The following is a 21,170-nucleotide window of genomic DNA, read 5'->3' as shown; positions in this document are numbered from 1 at the left end:
AAAGCTCTGTAGGATTCTGGCTTGGGGTCACAGTCAGCTCCTGAGTCTGGTTTGAGGCCCCGATCGATCCATCAGTCCTGTGATGAATACTCAATTAACTATCCCTACCTGACTGAGATCAGTGTTTGTGTGGTTTGTGGGGTGACTCCTGGACCCCAACAGATCCAGTGTCCACTTCTGGCTTCCTGCACTGAGCATGCACATGCTTACACACAGATACCCACAGAGTCATCTTAAATAATGATACAACGGTGATGTAGCTCAGTTGGCAGCGTGATCGCCTGGCATGTATGATGTCCTGTGTTTGATACCCCAGTCCCACATAAAGCCAGCGGTAGCTGGACGTTGTTACAGTCTCGGTATTTAGGAGGCAGAGAGGCCTTCAGTTGGTAGAAGGATCAGAAGTTCAAGGTTATCATTGACTAGATTTGAGAACTGCAGGCCCTGTTTTAGGAAAAAAGATAAATAAAATAACAAAACCAGCCAGGCAGTGGTGTAATGGCACAGTGGCACACACCTTTAATCCCAGCACTTGGGAGGCAGAGGCAGGCGGATTTCTGAGTTCAAGGCCAGCCTGGTCTACAGAGTGAGTTCCAGGACAGCCAAGGCTACACAGAGAAACCCTGTCTTGAAAAAGCAAAAAAAAAAAAAAACAATTATGTCATACCTGGGTATACTTGCCTGAGCTGAGCCCTCATCACCCAACCTGAAGACTCTCATGGGCACTTCTCCCAGCTCTCCCAACCAAGACTCACACTTGAGCCCATTTGCCCCATGGCACTCCCAGAAAGAAGGACCCTGTCAGCATCATATAGCCGAGAGAAACAGAAAATGAACATGCCTTGGTTCCTGGATTTCCAGGCCCCCTGTGCTCTTCTTGTCCTAGGAGGGTGGGGGTAATACACCTCTCCTTTCCTTCCATCTTTGTTTTCCACTCAGTCAAGCACAGCCTACTCTGGGTCTAAAAGAGCGCTCTGGTCCTCTTTGGATCAGGCATGGCTGCTCTGACCCAGAGTGCCTCTATGGGTGTGGCCCCAGGCCCCCAGAGTACACCAGCCCCACCCTTGTCCCCAGGACACAGTGCCCATTGCTCCCCAGTGGCTGTGGGTAAGATCGGATCACAATGACTCTAAGAACACTTTCAGGCACCTGGGCAGAGCTGTCAGAGGGAGCAGGTGGAAAGATGGGCTCTCCCAGCAAATAGCCCACCTGTCAGGGGGCTCTAAACTTACAGGACCTTCTGTGGCCTCACCCAGCAGGTGAGTGTGATATCCTAGGATCCTTTTAGAGGTGATGACAGCTTTGGGAAGAAGCAAGCCGGAGATGCCAGTGTCAGAGCTCAAGGGACTGGGCCTTTACTCCCTAACTGGGATGATGCTCAGAATCTGTGTCTTGGCTGGATGTGGCTGGATGGTGGAACACTTATCCAGGCTCTCTGTCTCATCCCCAGCCTTGGGGAAGGGGCACCAAACATGGTCTTGGCTCCTCCCCAGATCCACTGTCAGCATCTGGGGTAGGAGGTGGGAGAAAGTCATGTGTATCTGCAGCCTGGTCCTGATCTGAGAGTGACTTCCCCATCAGAGTTTACAAACTGGAAGTCTACAATTTCAGTAGGAGGTCTAGCCCTCCCACGCCTTCTCCTGCTATGCCCGTAAGTCATGTGTGAGCTGCCAGGGGTGACCCAGGACTTGGAAAACAGAGGCAGGGGAATGATGGATTGTGCCTTGTAGGGAGACTTCCCCAAAAGGAATTAATTGAACAAAGAGTCAGATGCAGGCTTTGTCCTAGTCTTTAGGGGAAAGCTCTCTGGTTGCCCAGATCTCAAGACTATTAAGGATTGGAGCAGAAACAAAACGCTAAGTCAGTGGTTCTCAGCCTCCCTATGCACGCTCCCTCATGCTGTGTTGACCCCAAATATATAACTATTTCCATTGCAACCTCTAACTGTAACTGTAATGTTGCTACTGTTGTGAATTGTAATGTAAATATCTGTGTTTTCTGATGGTCTTAGGTGACCCCTGTGAAAAGGCCGTTGTGACCCTCACAAGGGTCACAACCCACAGGTTGAGAAACACTGTTCTAAATCATATTTTTTAGACAGGATTTCATTTAGCCCACGCTGACCTTGAAGTTGGTATATAGCCAAGCACAACCTTGAATTGTTTATTTTGAGACAGGTTCTCTCTCTCTCTCTCTCTCTCTCTCTCTCTCTCTTGTTTTGGTTTTTGTTTTGTTTTGTTTTTGAGGCAGGGTTTCTCTGTGTAACCCTGGCTGTCCTGGAACTCACTCTGTAGACCAGGCTGGCCTTGAACTCAGAAATCCGCCTACCTCTGCCTCCCAAGTGCTGGGGTTAAAGGTGTGTGCCACCATTGCCCTGTGTTTGAGACAGGTTCTTACTATGTAGCTCTGGCTGGCCTGGAATTCATATGTAGACCAGGGTAGCCACAAACTGAGAGAGATGCCTGCCTCTGCCTCCCAAGTGCTAGAGCTAAAGCTGTGCACTACCACACTTAATAGCCTTGAGGTTTTTTGTTTTGTTTTGTTTTTCAAGACAAGGTTTCTCTGTTTAGTCCTGAAACTCACTTTGTAGACCAGGCTGGCCTCGAACTCTGAGATCCACCAGCTTCAGCCTCCTGAGTGCTGGGATTAAAAGCATGTGCCACCACTTCCTGACAATAGCCTTAATTTAAAAAAAAAAAATATGAGTATGAGTGTTTTGCCTCCATGGCAGTGCATTTTGTGCGTGCCTGGTGACCTTGAGGCTAGAAGAGTGGCGGATAACTTTGGCACTGGAGGCTGTGAGTTGTTCTGTATATACGGTATGGGAATCTAAGTCCGGTCCTCTCGCTGATCTGTTTCTCTAGCCTATGCAACTGCCTCCCAAGTGCTGAAATCACAGGCATGGGCCGCCACGCTCAGTTTCTTGCACATTCTAGACAAACCCTCTCCCAAGTGTGCTAAGTGATAGGAAAGGCGGTCTTAGGCCAGCAGGTGCAGAGAGCTCTGCACTGTGCCAGGCGCTCCGCGTGCTCTAGCTCATGTCAACGTCACAGCCGCCCCAAAGGGCTGGCGTTCCCGCCCTCACCGCCTTTGCGCCGGGACACAGCAGGCTAGGGTCCTGCCGGAGTCGGCTTCTGCTGCCCCTTCCCGGCGCTATGGACTGCGGGCTGGAATACGACCTTCCTGCGGCCCCGCTCGCCCCTGCGCGTCCCCCGGGCGCGAAGGTGTCCTGAGCCGAGCTCTGACTCAGGATGTTCCGGCGCCAGTCCATGGAGGGGACCCCGGCCTACAAGCCCAAGGGATATCCCGACGGGACCACCCAGCGCCGCCCTGTTAAGCGGCTGCCGATGCTGCTGCCAATGCTCGAAGGCCGTGTGGGGCGAGATGTAGACGGCGCGTGGCGGCGGGACCGCAAGTCCCAGCGCCTGCCTTGCGGGTCCCCCGAGTCCCCGAACGCTCGGCGAGACCGTGGGACCGCGCGCGCACTGCTACTGCCGTCGCTGCAGCCGAGCAGCTCGGCCCGGGAGGCGGGAACTCGGGGGAACCGGCAGCCTGCAGCCCGCGACAACCCTGACTCCCTGGGCACGCTGCTGGGGAAGCTGCTGCCCAACAAGTTCCGCCACTTCCTGCACCACCTGAGCGCCGAGAGCGCAGACCCAGAGGCGGACCGTGAGGCCGGGGGGATGGGGTGGGGAGTGGGTGTGTGTGCGCGGAGTCTGGGGTTCCCAAGCGAGGACTGTCTCCATCTCAACGGGCTCTCCTCCTCCCCCTTCTCCTTTCCTTCCTCCTCCTGTTGTCCCCACCCAGCACCCTCAGCGCCACATAACCCTAGGAGTACATCAAATCACTGCCTAGCTTCTCGGTCTTCCAGCTGCTTATTCCTCCCAGACCTGTGGTAAGCGGAGGGGACCCTCTTGATGAAGGAGGGGTTGCCTTGAGTGCTACCAAGGTGGGCCTCTGCTCACATCAGCTGTGACTTCTTTCTCTTTGAGGGACAAACCATTGCACTGGGACAACAATTTTAAAGAGAAGACTACCCTGGGGCTCCCAAGAGGTGAACTTGCCAGAGCCAAAAAGGCCCATCCGTGAGTAGTAGCTGTTGTGAGTACACACGTGCTATAATTTTGTAGCGTTGACTCTCTCCTCCCACCATCACGTGGGCTTGGGGGATGGAAAGGAGGTCATAGGCTTGCCTAACAATCACTTCTATCATTTCCCCAAGCCATGAGTTCTGGGAATGGGAACAGGAAGGCATTCGTTCGCTCCCTTGTTTCCAGACATTTAGTAATGGATTTACCGTGTATCTATCGATCCACTCACCTATCCATCCTTTCACGCACCTAACCCCTTACTCACAAACCAGGTCTTCTATAAGCTATTGTGAATCTCCATCCACCTAGCCATCGAAGCATCTAACTGGCCATGAACTCATAACTGCCCCCAAACTGCTGGACTGCCAGACAGCCAGTCTTTTGTTTATTCAGAAATCCCCTCTGGCTATAGCTGCCTGACAGCTATCCTTTCATTCATATAAACCCAGGATGCCAATCATCTCTCCGCTAGTAATAAAGCCACCCACACGCTTACATGGTTGTCTGCATAGCCATCCAGCTACCCAGCTGAGATCCAGACCTGAATCCACCTGCTGCTGAACTCTTCTCTCATTTAGAAGCATTACCCATGTATGAAGTTTTACTGTGTATCAGATGCTAGAGGAACAGACAATGAGAGACGGAACCAAGAAAGATCCCTGACATTAACCCACATTAATACCTGGAATTGGATGCTAAAGAGCTCTTAATGGAGAGGGGGAAGGAAACAACAGGTTTAAACAGGCTGGAGCACAAGTGCAGGGTGAAGGCCATTGTCTGGGGGGGTTAAAGACTAGAGAGTTGGGTGTGGTGGTGCACACTTTTAATCCCAGCACTCTGGAGGCTTAAGTAAGCAACTCTGTGAGTTCAAGGCCAGCCTGGTCTACATAGTGATTCCAGAACAGCCAGGGCTACAAAGTGAGACCCTGTCTCAATTAATCAATTTAAGGAAGGACCAGATGGACCAGGGAACATGCATACAGAGCAAGTGTACCATTACTGTTCCGTCTAGTAATGTCTGCTGGCAGACATTACTAATGGATCACTGCACATTTCTCTGTGAGCCTCAGAACCCTTCCTGACCCAGTTCTCTAGGATCAAAATAGAGACTTAGGAGGATGGAGAGATGCGTCAGCAGTTAAGAACACTGGCTGCTCTTTCAGAGAACCCGGGTACAGTTCCTAGCATCCACATAGCAGCTCACAGCTGTCTATAACTCCAGCTGTAGGAGATTTGACACCCTCAAACAGACCTACATGCAGACAAAACACTAAAAAAAAAATCACTAAAAAAGTGGAGCCTAGAGTTGGACACTTATGTATACATAACATTCCTTCAGTATGATAGATTGCTTCAGTGAATGATCCTCCCCAGGCAGCGAAGCATGGTGCCACTCTGTTGGGCAGGACCTAGGAGATGTCTAAGCCTCGCCCTGTTGCCAGAACAGAGCTGAGGTTCCACATGCACACAACTGTGACCCTAACTAAGCCCCAACATCTATAGTCCCGGCTGCATGGCTCTTTGGTGGACAGTGAGAAACACACCCTATGCTTCCACAAAGGTGCCCCAGGATCAGTGGGTATGGGTGTGTAAATACGTGTGGCCAAGGTGAAGAAAGTCCAATGGGGCATTTCTGAGTGATCAAGTAACCAGGCTGGCAGCCCAGCCCCTGAGGGAGAAGTGAACAGGTCTAACATTTTTATTACATACAAATATAACACACCCTTTATAGAGCACAACCCCACTGACAGGCCCTGTTCTAGGTGCCTCCCCACACGGGGTACTCCACTCTCCCAGTTCCTGTGACGGCGGAATGATCCCGCCTGTAACAGAGCACATGACCGGAAGGAGAAAAGTGACAAGTGGAACCCTGAGGACAGTGTGCCCCAGCTCACACGGCCTCAGCGGCACAATCGAGGCTGACAGCTATCGTGACAGCTCGAAACTAGAGGCGCTTCTTCCGCCCGGCATACCCTCGACAGGATGCTCTTGCAGCCCGCCCCATCTCTTCACACCTGTGCTGAGGAAGGGGTGGGGCACCATCATTTCCTTATTTTTATTTCTATCTGCTTATTTGTCAACCCGTAGCCCAGGCTGGATTCACACTCACTATGTAGCCAAGGATGGCCTTTAACTCTTGATCCTTTGGCCTCCACCTCCCAAGTGTCCCACCCGCCACACCGTGCCTGGCTTAATCTCCATCGCAGAGGAGGAGACAGGTTTCTGTGTGTCAGGACCTCTCGATGGCTCTAGCCTGCGGGCCAGACATCTCTGTGCCTCAGTCTCCTCACTTGTAATTGGGATAGTGACAGGGTTCCGTGGGCACTGCTCAGGTTTGGTGGGATAAAACATGCCACACGATGATGGAAGGAGCACTTGTGACTGGTAGAGCTCCGCCACCAACCAAAATCTGTCCAAGATTTATATTTTATTTGTGTGTGTGTGTGGGTGGGTGGGGGCAGGGTGTTCACATGAGCCCTGGTGCCTGCAGAGGCCAGAAGAAGGTGTCAGATTACCTCAGGAGTGGAAGTCACAGACAGTAAGCCAACAATGTGGGTGCTAGGACCAAATCCAGGTCCTCCTCAGGAGCACTCAGGAATGCACGCTTAAAGGCTGAGCCATCTCTCCAAGCCCTAGCTGAGATCTTACGAGGAGCCTTGTTCCCCGGCCTCTCGTTTCCCCTCAGCAGACTCCACAGCACACAGGTGCCCAAAGTGAAGACTGTGCTCATTTGCAGCCCCGCTGGAGAAGGCTCAAGACCCCGAAAACGCTATTGTCCCTTCCGGGTACGATTCGCAGACGAGACCCTGCAGGACACAGCACTCCGGTACTGGGAACGCAACCGTGCAGGTGAGCACACAAAGATTGGGGGGGGGGGGGGAAACTAGTGAGGAGTGCAGAGGCCACAGGTTGTGGCTCCAGGTCCTTAGAGAGCAGGGCAGACCAATGACTCTACAGAGGAAGGAATCCCTGAGAGGTAGCAGAGTTGGGTGGCATTGGGCACATGGTGCCAAGGAAACATTGGCTGCCCAGGCCCTGTTAGCACTAAAGAACCCTTCCTCAGTTTCCCAGTCCCTCGGCAGCTTCCCCAATCATCTTTCTCACAGAGTCCGAGGGTCAGGTTGACCAGATGTCCAGCAAGTCTTAGAAGAGGAAATATCTTCTCTCTTGAAAAATGTTGAACGAGTCTAAGAGAGAACCCCAGAACACCGGGCAGAAGCGAGCTCTCAGCTCTAGGGGTGGCTTCCTTGGACTGGTGTGAATGGGTGGCTGGGGGCAGGTGGGACAATGAGGAAGACAAGACTTCCTAGTACCCAGCCTCTGTCCTCCAGACTCAGTAGCCCCAGGACACCAGCCCTTAACACTCACATGAATCAGGGAAGCCCAACTTCTGGCTATATTTTGTGCATGTGTGTGCTTCAGAATATAATTTCAGCTAATAGACTTGAGAGCTCTTGTGCCTACTAAGATTGGCAATGCAGACTCGTCTTTTTTGAGACAGAGTCTCAAGTATCCCAGGCTGTCCTTGAAATTCTGGTCCTCCTGCCTCCACCTCCCAACTGCTAGGATTACAGGCATGTGCTACTAACGCTGCACTCCGGCTTCTGGTTATTTTGATTGCAGAGAAAATTGAGGCGAAGGGTGGTTGTGTAAGAGCCATGGAAGCCTAGAACAGAGGGCAGAGTGCTCCAAAAATCCCAGGACAGGCCGAGCACTGTGGCACCCCCCCCCATAGCATCAGGTTCAAGCCTCCTTTGGCTTCTCCCATCAGAGGTAGCCTCTGGGAATCCAGCCCCTCCCTCCAACCCCCGCGGATTCTTGGCATCCTCTGGAATTTCCAAGGTGGGCTACCTGGCCCTCCTACTTTAGAGAAAAGGGACCCATTGGCGGTTGGAGCAGAAGTAGGACCACGACAGGGATCAGCTTTGTGGTATAGCAGAAACAGTCACAGGGAGGTAGTTTTAAAACCCAGGACTTCTCTGGAGGCAACCGTCAGGCACTGGGGAGCCTGTGGTTGCCATGGAGACAGGGCTCTGTCTAGCCTTGCCAGCCAGAGGAAGGAGAGAGGGTGGGGGCGTGTTAGTATGCCCCTCCCTGGGGGCGGGGACAGGGAACTCACTCTGCTCTCTCTCTTTCTCTCTCTCTTCTAGTCCGGCAGAATATCTTTCCGAGTGAGCAGACGGCTTTGCCAGCTGTATCTGTGTCAGAACGGGTGCTCGGGAGTGTTGGGAGATGGTTGGACAGTCTGCCCAGAGCCCTTTATCCCAGGGTCCAAGACACTGTGGCCGGCTCCTCATTCTGGACCTGCCCCCGCGTGTGAGGCTCTGTGGGTAGAGGAAGCAGAAGGGTTGTGGTCTAGGTCCTCCAGCTACAAACTGTACGTGGGTCTGGAACTCAGGGCCAAAAAGCTATAGGCCCCCCTCTCCCCATCAGGTCAGCTCAGGAACCTCAGCTCTACCTTTCTGAGGACTCCTCCGTGAGCAGCCACCTACCCTTCATCTCCAGGGCCACCATCCCAAGGCCACGGGGAGGCCTCAGAACCTTCCTGGACACCCCTAACAATGTGGATCAGGTGGGCAAATGGCCCCATCCCTGGAACCAGAAGCTGGTGAGCAGCCCAGGGCGGGCAGCCCGCCAGCAGAAGCACCAGCCCTCAGTGACTCTGTAGGGGACCCTCTCTGTTGAGTCACCATGGGGTTTATGGCTTGGATTTGTGTGGCCTGGCCTCCTCAGCGTGGAGCCAAGGGGGAGGAGGCCCTTGAGCCAGGCTAGTGAGTGGGTGGGCTGTGCTTCAGCCTAGGACAGCTGTAATGTGGAGCCACCTGCCCCCCCACCCCCGCCTGCCCCTGCTCCCTGTCTCCTCCCTGGGGTCCCCTCAGCAGTGCCATGCCAGGCATCTTTCTCCCTCTAGGAATCCTTTCTGCCCAGTTTGGTGCTGCAGTCTGTCCTGAAGCAAGGCCGCCCTAAGGGCTACCAGCTGCTCCTGCCGTCCACCACAAACCGGCAGCAGGCTCACAGGTGAATGCCTGCCAGAGCTCCCCCCAGCTCAGGAGTGTACCCATGCCAGGCAATGAAGAGAGTGCTTCTTCACCCCACAAATAAACACACCTCCCAGGTGGCTGGGATGGATCACTAGGTCTCCCAGTAAAAGCCACTCTAGGTGCCTGATTGGGGACCACTTGGGGTTCCTGGGTAAGGGAGATTGGGGTGGGCTCACAGCTGGGATGAAGCTGATGACAGCTGGATATTGGGGGTGGGGAGTCAGGGCACCCCAGGGGCTCAGCTTGTCCCAGGGAATGCTTGTGCAAGGGGTGGACCACTCACGACACAACCTCAACCTAAATCAACCCGTGCCTGAAGCAGAGCCTCAGCCATAACCTCAGCCTAGGAGAGTGGATAAACAACTTCTTGTCTTTAGCGCCAGAGTTTTTCTCTGTCCACCTTTTAGTACATGATATGGGTATCCAGACCCCAGCCCAGGAAAAAGATTCCTGTGTATGGGTAATCCTTAGTTCTCTTACCTGCTCCGGTGTTCAAATCCACATGGGGAAGTGGCCTGAGTCACCGTGGCAGGCCTCCTAGAATTTATCTACTGTATTAACATAGATACTGCCTTACACCTGGGTGTCCCCCATTACTCCATGTCCGAACCCCTGGGGGAACCCCTCCTTCTTTGGAGTTTCACTTTGTTCTTGCGCTCTGGCCAGGTCTTTATCGCCACCTGCTGGCCCTTGAAGAAACGTCTCGGACTCGGTGCGGAGTGGAGTGTAACGGGGAGGACGGAATGCTAAAGCTGGGGGTTTGGGTTGGACTGGGCCGGTCATTTTAGGGACCAGATGGGCTGGGGATGATGAAGGGCTGACCCGGCATGCGACGCGATGCATCAACGTCATCAGCGCTGGGCTGGAACGGGGCTCGGTCCCTTTCTGAGCTTTCAGGCTGTGACCCAAGACGTGGAATCCCTGTTTCTCTGGAGTGCTGCGCGCCGTGCGTGCCGGGTCTGCCTGTTTCCCCGGCCGCCTGCAGCGCCGCACCGCACCGCGCGGGGGCAGTGTTGGCCTGGCTTTGCGCCGCGAAACTTCAGCTCTCGGCCGGTATCGTTGTCAGAAACTTTCCCCTAGGCAGTGCTCACTGTGATGGGTTTGGCGCGTCCCACTGTGGGAATCCAGTCTCCAACCTGCAACCCTGAGACCTGGCCTTCACGGAGAGTCTGGGAACACACAGAGCAGACCACGCAAGGAGAAAAACTTGGACGTTGAAGTAGAACACACACTGCATACCACATACACCATAGAGATCCCACACATAGAACACCTCAGGCACAGAAACAGGACACGAGGAGACATACTTGCACGTGCTCAAATGCGCGCGTGCACACACACATACACCACAGAGACCCCACACACAGGATAGCACATACACAGCCACCACCTGGAGATCCCACACACAGGGAGAACACACAGACACACCATACCACACTAATAGAGACCCCACACACATAGAAAACCATACTACAGATGTTCACAACAGATACTGCCCAGGTACATAACACATAGTAAACATACTATATATATATATATATATATATATATATATATATATACACCATGTACAGACCCCACACATGGAGAGGCACATACTACACACACACATACACAGAAGACAACACATACCACATAGTCCATATTTATGGAGACACACCACAGATATGCATGGACACGGAGAGACACACATGTGACACATACACATGGAAAAACACAGATACAAAGAGCTACCCACAAACATACCACATAAACAGACAGCACATTGACACATATGACCATACAGATGGCAAACAGACATCATCCCACATGGAGGAGACGAGCGTGCACACACACACAGAGCCCATTACACACACAGAGATAACACACTTCAGAACATGTGTTGCACATTGAAGCATGGACCTCTGGAGTACCGGGTCCCAGAGAACTTGTGGTGCACGCCTTTAATCCCAGCATTCGGGAGGCAGAGGCAGGCGGATTTCTGAGTTCCAGGCCAGCCTGGTCTACAAAGTGAGCTCCAGGACAGCCAGGGCTATACAGAGAAACCCTGTCTCAAAAAACCAAAAAACAAAAACAAAAAAAAAAAAACAAAAAAAACCCCCAGAGAACTCCCAAGGTGGTATCTGCCTGCAGCCACAACATCGACGTTCATGTGACGCCTGAACTTAGGTGACCAAGAAGGCTCTGGGAATGCTGAGGCTGGGGAAAGACCCCTTTCCGGTGACCTCGGTCCTGGGTTTTTTTGTCTCTCAGAGTGGTCCCATTCTCCTTCCCAGAGTCCACACTGAACGTTTTTGTCTGGATGGTTGAGCAGGGTCTCATAGGGAGCTTTGGCTGATCTGTGACTTGTTTTGTAGACCTGGAACTCAGAGACCTGCCTGCCTTGCCCACCTCAGGGTTAGGATTAAAGTGACTGCCTCAGGCACAGGGGAGCTAGGGGAAAATCCTAGCTCTGGGTCTGTTCCCAGTAGCATAGCGGGTATCTTATCTGTGAGTTGTGTGCTTTGGGGTCAGTCTGTTCCTCTCCCCTTGTGAGGCCTTCCCATCTCTCTCATCTCCCTGATCACCATCACAGACTATGTCCCTTGGGCCAAGTCGAGTGGAGAAGGGGAACTAGGCTTATTGGGGTGACAGATGGGGGGTGTCTCCTATCCAGACAGGAAGCCCTGTCCCTTTCTCTGGAATGTCCCCTGCCATGTAAACCTCTGTAACCTGTACCCAGGAGGTGGCTCATTAGCCCTAGAAGTGAGGGGTGGTTGTGTATGCTGTACCGCGTGTGAGGAGCTGGGTCCAGTTCCCACAATGTGGCCCTGGAGAGACGGCTCAGTGTTTAGCTGCTCTCACAGAGATTCTGGGATTGGTTTCTAGCATCCGCACCTGGCTGACCTTGAACTTAGAGAGATCCTCCTGCCTCTGCCTCCCAAGTGAGGAGAGATCAAAGGTGTATACCACTATGCTTGGCTTTAAAAATAAGCTCTTGAAAGAGAGAGAGCGAGAAAGAACTGGAATTTGTGGCACAAGGGTTTAATCCCAGCACTTGAGAGGCAGAGGCAGGAGAGAATCTCAGTGTTCAAGGCCAGCCCGGTCTACAAAGTTCTAGGTAACCCCAAGTCCCCTAAAGCCAGAGAGACAGACACCGACCCACGCACAGCTTCCTGCAGCCTGCCAGGCTTCAGCTGGACACGGAGTTTCTTCAGAAACCATGCTCAGGAGAGCTCTTTCCTGGGAAACCGAGGCCCAGAGCCCACCGTTCGCAGTGTTGCTCCCACCAGAGGCTGTCCCGATGGGGTAGCTCTGTGCATCCTGCCCCCAACCCCCAACCCCAGTAGGGACTGAAGCCTCAGCAGGGGAGGTGACTTGGCAGACTGGCCTGGGAAGAAGGGACTGATGTCAAGACAGTTCCCTGGAGGCCAGGCAGGACCCTCGCAGGCAGCTGGCAAGTCCAGGCAGGCCTAGGAAGAGCATTGTTCTCCAGTGAAACCAGCCATACTGGTACCCTAGGGACGCCAGCTGCCACTGTACTGTCCAGGAGGACTAAGGTCTCCTAAACTCTCATGGAGACCTCAGTTGGATGGACATGCTGGCATCGTGAGTCAGGCCTCTGAGTGCTGATGGGGTCCCAAGATGGTCCCTGCAGAGCAAGTGTCCCGTGGGAGAGGCTGCAGGCCTCCATTACCCCGTGTCCATAAGAAAGATGAGTGACCCTGGTCTGGAGAGATGGCTCAGCGGTTAAAAAACACTGGCCATCCTTATAAAGGACAAGAGATTAGTTCCCAGTGCCCACATGGTGGCTCACAGCTGCCTGTAAATCTAGTTACATCCCAGGCATAGATGTCTTTTCTGGCCTTCATGGGCAACCGGCACACATGTGGTACCCATACATACATGCAGGCAAAACAGCCATATGCATAAAGTGATACTGAGGAGGGCTGAGGCAGGGGCACTCCACAAACCACCAGTGACTGCCCCAGTGCCCGGCTGTGCTTTCTGGCCCGTGTCCTTGAACTTTGGCCTCTCTGCTGTGTGTAGTCCATGGGACTGTTGCAGCAGCTTGTCTCTTGAAGGGCCAAGACTAAGCACCCAGTATGGGCCACACATGCTGCCCCGCCCCACGCTCATGGCGGGAACTGGGCTGGCCAGCACTGCCTATAGGAGCCTGTGGTCCAGTGGAGACTCATGGGGAGCCTGTAGGGGTGGGGCTTTGGCAAGCTGAGATGAAAATAGAGGACTGAGGATCTCACTACATAGCCCAGGCTAGCCTGGAACTCTTGAGAATCCTCCTGCCTCAGCATCCCCAGGACTGGGATTATAGATGTGAACTACACTAAGCTTGTTTCATGAGAGCTTCTGGAGCAACGGCAGCAAGAACTGGGAGGCCCCGAGGAGCCGGGGATCATCATCTTCACACCCAGCCAGCCTCCCCGTGGGCAGACTTGGGGAAGTTGGCAGCACACTCCTCTGTAAAGAAACCAGAGCACAGAGAGGTTAAGCAACCGGAGCAGGGTTGCTGAGCATCAGGCCAGAAGCCCCATAAGAGCTGTGAGGAGAGAAAGCTGCCTTCCTGGCTTTTCTCCTCCCCAGAACCAGCCCAGAGGGCGAGGTTCTGCTACTGCACCCTGCCAACCGCTGGGGCCGTTCAGTTCTGGCTTTCTGCATTTGTGCTGTCCTCAGGGCCAGGTCTTGTGAGCAAGGTAAAATACTGACTGTTTCTGACGCTGGCATGAGGGGTTGGAATGTGGACTCGGAGACCCTAGAAAAGTGGGACCTTTTTCTGCTGACCCTTGAGCTTGTCACAGGACTGTGCGTATTAGCTCACGTCAGGAGGAAGGTCAGGCAGAGAACTCCAACCCCTCGCCCCCGACCCTGTCTGTTAATATCCGCTCTACTAGGCATGCATACATGTCTAGGACAATGTGTGATGGTGGGCAGGCCCAGGATGCAGGAGGAGAGGCCTGGCCCACCCTCTGGAGCCCCGGAACCCAGCTCCCAGTGTGGTGGGGGCCACCATTGCTACATTAGATTTGCACACGGATTCTACTCAAATCCTGCTTTGTAGCTGGGTGTGATGAAGCATGTCTGTGATTCCAGCACTCGGGAGGTAGAGACAGAGTCAGGAGCTGGAGGCCTGCCTGAGCTATGTGAGACCTTGTCTCAAAACCACTGAAGTAAGGATGGGCGTTTCCTGGGGCTCAGGGCTTGGCTAGCAGACAGAAAGCCCTGTGTACAGTCCCCAGCACCTCATAAATTGGGTTTGGGGGTACATGCCTTTATTCTCAGTACTCGGGAGGTAGAGACAGGATGATCAGAAGTTCCAGGTTAGCCTTTGCTACATCATGAGTTCAAGACCAGCCTGAGCTACATGAAACTCTCTTACAAAACAAAAATTGAGCCAGGCAATGGTAGCACACACATTTAATCCCAGCATCCAGAAGGCAGAGGCAGGCAGATCTCTGTGAGTTTGAGACCAGCCTGGTCTACCCAATGAGTTCTGGGACAGTCAGGGGCACATACAGAGGAGCCCTGTCTTAGAAAAACAAAAACAAAAAGCTGGGGCTGTAGTTGGCTCAGCAATGAGGAGCACTGGCTGCTCTTGCAGAGAACCCAAGCTCGGTTCCCAGCACCCACAGGGCAGCTCACACCATTTCTAACTCCAGTTCCAGAAGATCCGGCCCTGCCTTCCAGCCTCCACAGGCACCAGAAATGAATATGGTGCACAGATATACATATATATACATATACATTATACATATACATATATATGCAAAACAGTTGTACACAGAAAATAAAAATAAGTCTGCACAGAACAGCAAAGGCAAAATTCTTAAGGAAGCCAGCTTTGTGCACCCTGCTTCATAGCCTACCCGGATGAAAGGCTTTCTCACGGCTGCTGAGCTGTTCGGGTGGAGACACTGAGCCCCAGAGTATCTCAGGGCAAGTGTGGGTGTTCTCATCGGCTGTGTACCTCCACATAGCCTCTCTCCTGTTCTGATTGCAAGACCTGACACCAAAGAGGCAAAAGAACTGGGTGATTTCACAAGAGACCCAGAGGTACAGCTACTGTGTGGGATCACACAGCTGAGCCAATGAACCCATGAAGGTGGCTTGCCTGTCAGAAGCAGGCCCTGTCCACCCGGGAAACTGGACATGACTGCCTCTCTGAGTCTTTGTCCTCTCACCAAGGTCAGGCAGGGAAGGTAAGAATTGGATACAGGATCCTCTCAGGTCACCAGGCAGAAGAGGTGGCTGGTCCACTAGGTCCCAGTGATAAGCACCAGGAACTCAGCCCGTCTAGGCTCCAGGGAAGGCTGAGCTCTATGGCTGTGGAGCCTAGGGCTATAACCACTCCAGTAAGCCTTAGGCTGAAAGCATTGTTTGATTGTGGTGTGCGTGTGCGTGTGTGTGTGTGTGTGTGTGTGTATGTATGGTGTGGTGTGTGTGTGTGGTATGTGTGTGTGGGGGGGTTGTTTGTTTGGGTTTTTTTTTGTTGGTTTTGCTTTGCTTTTTTTGACTTTTTAAAAAATTATTAGATATTTTCTTCATTTACATTTCAAATGCTATCCCAAAAGTCCCCTATACCCTCCCCCTGCCCTGCTCCCCTACCCACTCACTCCCACTTCTTGGCCCTGGTGTTCCCCTGTACTGGGGCATATAAAGTTTGCTAGATCAAGGGGCCTCTCTTCCCAATGATGGCCAACTACTAGGCCATCTTCTGCTACATATGCAGCTAGAGACACGAGCTCTGGGGGTACTGGTTAGTTCATATTGTTGTTCCACCTATAGGGTTGCAGACCCCTTCAGCTCCTTGGGTACTTTCTCTAGCTCCTCCATTGAGGGCCCTGTGTTCTATCCAATAGCTGACTGTGAGTTGCTTTGCTTTTTTAAGACAGAATCTCTGTATAATCCTGGCTGTCCTGGAGCTCCAGGCTGGCTCCAATCTCAGAGATCCTCCTGCCTCTGCCTTCTGAACACCGGAATTAAAGGTGTGAACCAGCCACCCCTGGCCCTCATGTGTGTGTTTCTTTCATTTTGCTTTTATTTATATGTGGACCTCTGTGTATATATGTGCATCGTGTGTGTGCAAGTGCCAGAAAGCGGCCAGAAAGCAGCAGCAGGATCCTGGCTGTGAGCCACCTGATATATAGACACACACAGCCAGGCACACACTCTCTCACACACACACTCACAGAGAAACCCTCAGACACCTCTCACAAACATACACATACAGACACACACAGCCAGACACACACTCACACACACATACACTCACAGAGGAACCCTCAGACACCTCTCACAAACATACACATACAGACACACAGAGAGACACACACACAAACATCCCTACCACACAGAGATATAGACATACACAAACACACATACACAGAGACACATTCATGCACACAGAGACAGACACAAACCAATACATTCATACATACACATTCACACACAGATAGACATAGGCACACACAAACACACACACAGAGACACACACTCTCGAACACACATAGATACAGACACACACAGAGACACTCCCACATACATAGCCAACAGACACATTCACAGACACACACACATATACAGAGACAAACACACACATAAACACACAGACATAGACATATAAACATTCAGAAATATACTTACACATAGACACATACACATAGATATAGATACACAGACACACACTGACAGAGACACCCACACACACTTAGACACTTCCTCTCCCACAGTCACAGACACACACAAAAACACAGACATACACACTCACAGACACACATTCACACACAGACACATTCACACTCACAGACACTCACAGACAGACTCACATACACAGAGACAAACACAAACATACACATTCACATACTCACACAGAAACACATTCTTACACACACACACTCACACACACTTAAGGCCCTTTCCTGAAGGAACCCACACTGCCACCAATGTGGTGAGAGTCTGATAGCATCAGCTCGCACCTCATCCTGAGGACACAGAGAAGTTGGTCGGATCCTGCAGCTCACAGGGCTAGGAAGCGACTGATGGAGGATGCAAACAGGCTGTCTGGCGCAGGCCACAGTCCTCACAAATCACACAAGTGTGCACAGCCCCTCCATAACCTCCAGGCTCAGGCCTGGGACCCTGGAGGCAAAGCCCTGGCTAAGTACTGGGACCTGAGCTGGCTAGACTGGAGACTGCAGTCCCTGTGAGACCCAGTTGGAGATGCCAGGGAAGGACCAGCAAGAAGTGGTGCTGACACAGTGAGGAAAGTGACAGACAGCGAGGACCACCCCTTCCCCTCCCCCCTGTTATCCTTCTTCTAGCCCAGTGCCCCATCTCTTACCCACAGCATCCTCCGAACCCCAGTCCTGCCTCCCGCCCTCTCCCCAGTCTCTCCCTTTCCTTCCCTTTCCGCCTTCTCCCTCACCCTTCTCTCTGGTATTGCTGCCTCTTTTCTTCCCTCTTCCCTCTGTCCTCTCCCCGACCCTCCCCCAGCACAGACGGGGTGTTTTGTCCACCCCACCACCAGCTGTCCACACTCTAGAGAAGCGGCACAACCTTGTCCCCAGAACTGAGGAGGGGGGCTGTCTACCCCTAGCCCCAGGCTGAGGCTGCAACTCAAGCAGGACCCAGGGCACACATCCCTGCTGGGGGAAGGGAATGCCTCCTCCCTTCAGGAACATCCAGAGTTTGTAGCGTGGAGACCCTAATAATATTTCCAGCAGCTCCTGAGGTTTGAATCTAACTTGCAAATGCCCCCTTTGATCTCCCTCCTTTGGTGGTTAGGTGCTGCTGGAGCAGGGTCCAGAAGGGTGTAGAGACTGGCCAGCCCCTCTGCAGTTGCTCTCAACCAGGTTGATTCTGCAGTGTGGTGAAGTCCTGCATGCTCAGTTTTGATATCCCTGCTGGCTTGCCACCATCATAGTATCCACCACCAGCGTCTCCCTGGGCTGTTCTCCAAACCCCACGGTAGTTCCTGTGCTCTTTCCCCTCAGCCTCTGCCCACCACCACACCCTCATGTTCTTGATTCTCTGCAGCAGGCCCCTGACTTCTGTGTGCTATGCTGTTGAGCCGAACTCATTCATGCCCCAGGGCCTTTGCACGTGTGGCTCTCCTTCGGGAGACAGGGACGCTGTACTTGACAGTCCTATTGAATCTGAGCATTGGTTCACTGGAGTTTTCTCACGCTCAAACTGAGCTTCAGTCACACATCCCTACAGCACAGGGACAGCTCTCAATGAACCCCTACAGCGCAGCCTGCCTCTGCACACACTGGGCAGAGGCTGGGCCCTCTCTGTGAGCATCTCATATCCTGGATCTCAGTTTCCCTGCCTGTAAGGATGGGGGGCACGGGGGGGGGGGCAGGGTGCCGAGCCCCGCACTTGCTGTCTGAGGATTCTGCCAGGCTCCTCTGGGCTCGAAGGACTCACATTCATTTCACGCTATCTGACTTCTGTGATTATCTGATTTTTCCAGGAAGGAATTTTAAATCTCCAGCCTGAGGAGTTGTCCCATCCCACCAACCCGGATGCACCTGGAGCCCTGCGGGAGGCTTGGGAAAACTGTCCCTCCCCAGCAGGTGAGCCTGACACCGAAGACCCTCTAGAGTTCTAGAGTTCTGTAGCCACAGCTTCACAGAGAGTGGGGTCACCACAGCCTTGGGTCAGTGCAGTAAAATGGAGTGTGTGTGTGTGTGTGTGTGTGTGTGTGTGTGTGTGTGTGTGTGTGCGCGTGCTTGTGCTTACATTGACATGCACACAGGGAAATCCGTCAGGACCCAGACAAACCAGTACAAATTGTGCCTTCCATCCAGTGGACCCTCTTCCCTCTTTGCTTTTGTTTGTTTGCTTACTTGGTTGCTTGCCTTTTGAGTCAGGGTTTCTGTCTGTAGCTCTGGCTCTCCTAGAACTCGCTCTGTAGACCAGGCTGGCCTCAAACTTAAAAGAGATCTGTCTGCCTCTGTCTCCTGAGTACTGGGATTAGACACCACCACCACCACCATCACCACCCTGCTCTTTTTTAAAGGTTGAGTCTCACTGTGTAGCTCCAGCTGGCCCAGATAAAACTGTAAACCAGGCTGGCCTCAAACCCTAACTCAAAGAGATTTTCCTGTCTCTGTCTCCCTGGAATCCCCACTCCCACCCAGCTTCAACTTGGTCATTTCTGTGTTCCTCAGTGGCTCTCTGTGTGTGTGTGTGGGGGGGGGGGTCAGAATGTCCACCTCCAGCCTCCCTGCTTGAAACTGGGCATAGGACCTGCCTGTCTCCGCCAGAGGCTGTCTATGATGCAGTCTCTAGGGTCAGGCCAGAAGTGCCATCCTGCTCAGCACCCATCTTTGTTTTTTATCAGGTTATGTGACCCAGTGCCTCAGTTTCTCCCTGTGTAAAATGGAGATGCTATGTGCATCTCTGGAAGGGCGGTCTATTGCAAGTGTCACGTGTTAAGGTCAGAGCCTAGACTTTCCCCACAGGCTGTGTGACCTGGGGGCAAGTCACCTGCCCCCTCTGAACTTGCAGAGGCGTAACTGAGAAAGGATATAAGGTTATATTGTACCTGCAACGGAGATCGGCTGTGTGTGGGCAGCTAGAGTGGTCTGTACAGCGCTAACCTCCTAAAAGACCCCTCCCAGAGGCCAGCCCGAGCCTGAGGATTGCTGGTCAGAGAGGCGGGCAGCTGGGGAAGCTGAGGCCCAGAGACAGGCAGTGGCATGCAGAGGTCACACAGCTCTGTGCAGCTTTGCATCCCCATGTCCTCCCTCCCCTGGCCTGCAGGGACTCGCTGAAGCCCAGAGCGGCCTCCCGGGGAGTCGGCTCCCAGCCGGGATGAAAGGGAGCCCGGCGAAGCCACCTCCCCAAGGCCCACCCGCCCCTTCCGCAACCGGATCCCGCGGCGGCCGCTTTGATGTCCCAGCCCTCGCTGGGGAGGGCGGCCCGGGGGACTCCCAGGCCGACTTGAAAGGGTGAGCCGCGCAGCCGGGTCTTCCCAGGACCGTGGGGTTGGGAGAAGGATTGGGGGGTGGGGGCAGAGAAGGATCGCTCCCAACAACACGTCCTTCCTGGGAGCCCAAGGGCGCTCCAGGACCCTTGGTCGCAACGTTCAAGGCTTTGCAGGGACGCTCCGCCTCTGACACCTCTGTGAACTCCAGACAAGGGGACTGTGGCTGTTCAAGCAGGCCCATCTAGCGTTTGCTGTTCCCAGAGCGGAAACTCCCATTTGGTTCCTCTGGCGGCCAAGCTCTCTTTGGGGCCCTTGCTGAATCCACTTCCCCAAGGGCTTGGGCTCCAGGAAGCCAAGGGAGCCCACCGGACATGTTTCACGGCATGTATTGGGGTGGGGTGGGAGCCCATGGATAAACCCAGGCCAGCCTGGGGTTTCAAGTCCCTCCTAGGAACCACTGTTCTGATTTGTCAGTGGTGTCACACGGACTGGCTACGTCTGTGATCACCCAAGGATGAGTGAGGCATCGGACGAACAAACAAGACTGTCACCCTCTCTCCTGCACACAGCTTTCTTGCTAACTTTGTGGCCAGCCTCATACACATCCTTCGGTGCCCCATCAGAACGTTCCCTCCTTTGGAGACAGACCTCTGGCCCTTTGCATAGATAGGTTCAATCCTTTGAAGCCCTTTCTTTCTTGATTTGATGGTAACTGGTCCTCGGCTCTCCCCAACTACACTAGGGGCTGCAGGGAAAGTAGAAGCTATGAGGGTCTCAAATCTAAAATGCATGTACCCACAATCCCTTTCTGCCTCCCCCCCCCCACTTCCTTTGAACCCAGGACCTTGCACATGTAGGCGAATGCTGTATGACCCAGCTACATCCCTGCCCACCTTTCCTACTTTCTTTTTTTTTTTTTAAGTATTTTTTCTTTTGTATTGTTTTGAGGCAGGGTCTCAAGGCAGCTACAGAGACATTGACTCAAAACTAAACCAAACGAAATCCTATAGCTTTTAACCACACAGTACACAATGGTTGCTCCTGCTCCAGACTCCAGCTTCTCGTTCTTGTCAAGAAAAGAGATATCGGACAGGGGGATGGGACTGG

General features: G+C 53.1%; 1 protein-coding gene and 1 long non-coding RNA gene across 16 annotated transcripts; both read left to right on the top strand.

The window, feature by feature from the left end:
• The first annotated feature begins 1,079 nt into the window (after window positions 1-1,079).
• 1700001O22Rik (RIKEN cDNA 1700001O22 gene) lies at window positions 1,080-9,246 on the top strand. Of its 15 annotated transcripts, none has more exons than XM_030252120.1 (8): window positions 1,080-1,259; window positions 3,808-3,895; window positions 3,993-4,085; window positions 5,855-6,122; window positions 6,829-6,941; window positions 8,243-8,408; window positions 8,598-8,664; window positions 9,004-9,246. In XM_030252120.1, the coding sequence occupies exons 4-8, from the start codon at window positions 5,905-5,907 to the stop codon at window positions 9,112-9,114; spliced, it is 675 nt and encodes a 224-aa protein (XP_030107980.1). In that variant the 5' UTR covers window positions 1,080-1,259; window positions 3,808-3,895; window positions 3,993-4,085; window positions 5,855-5,904; the 3' UTR covers window positions 9,115-9,246. The 15 variants fall into 15 exon arrangements, 12 of the variants coding, with proteins under 12 accessions (XP_030107980.1, XP_011237502.1, XP_030107979.1 ...); XM_011239200.2 differs by having other exon boundaries at window positions 1,086-1,259; window positions 8,526-8,700; XM_030252119.1 differs by having other exon boundaries at window positions 1,093-1,259; window positions 8,526-8,664.
• An 8,330-nt stretch (window positions 9,247-17,576) lies between these two features.
• Gm39784 lies at window positions 17,577-21,148 on the top strand. Its single transcript, XR_866114.2, has 3 exons — window positions 17,577-18,460; window positions 18,603-18,705; window positions 19,898-21,148. It is a non-coding gene; the product is annotated as a predicted gene, 39784 (long non-coding RNA).
• The last annotated feature ends 22 nt before the right edge of the window (window positions 21,149-21,170 follow it).

The sequence above is a fragment of the Mus musculus genome, chromosome 2 (genome assembly GCF_000001635.26).
Source record: "Mus musculus strain C57BL/6J chromosome 2, GRCm38.p6 C57BL/6J".
Classification (NCBI taxonomy): domain Eukaryota; kingdom Metazoa; phylum Chordata; class Mammalia; order Rodentia; family Muridae; genus Mus; species Mus musculus.
Note: the sequence above shows the minus strand (reverse complement) of the source record. Positions and strands in the feature narration are given on the sequence as shown.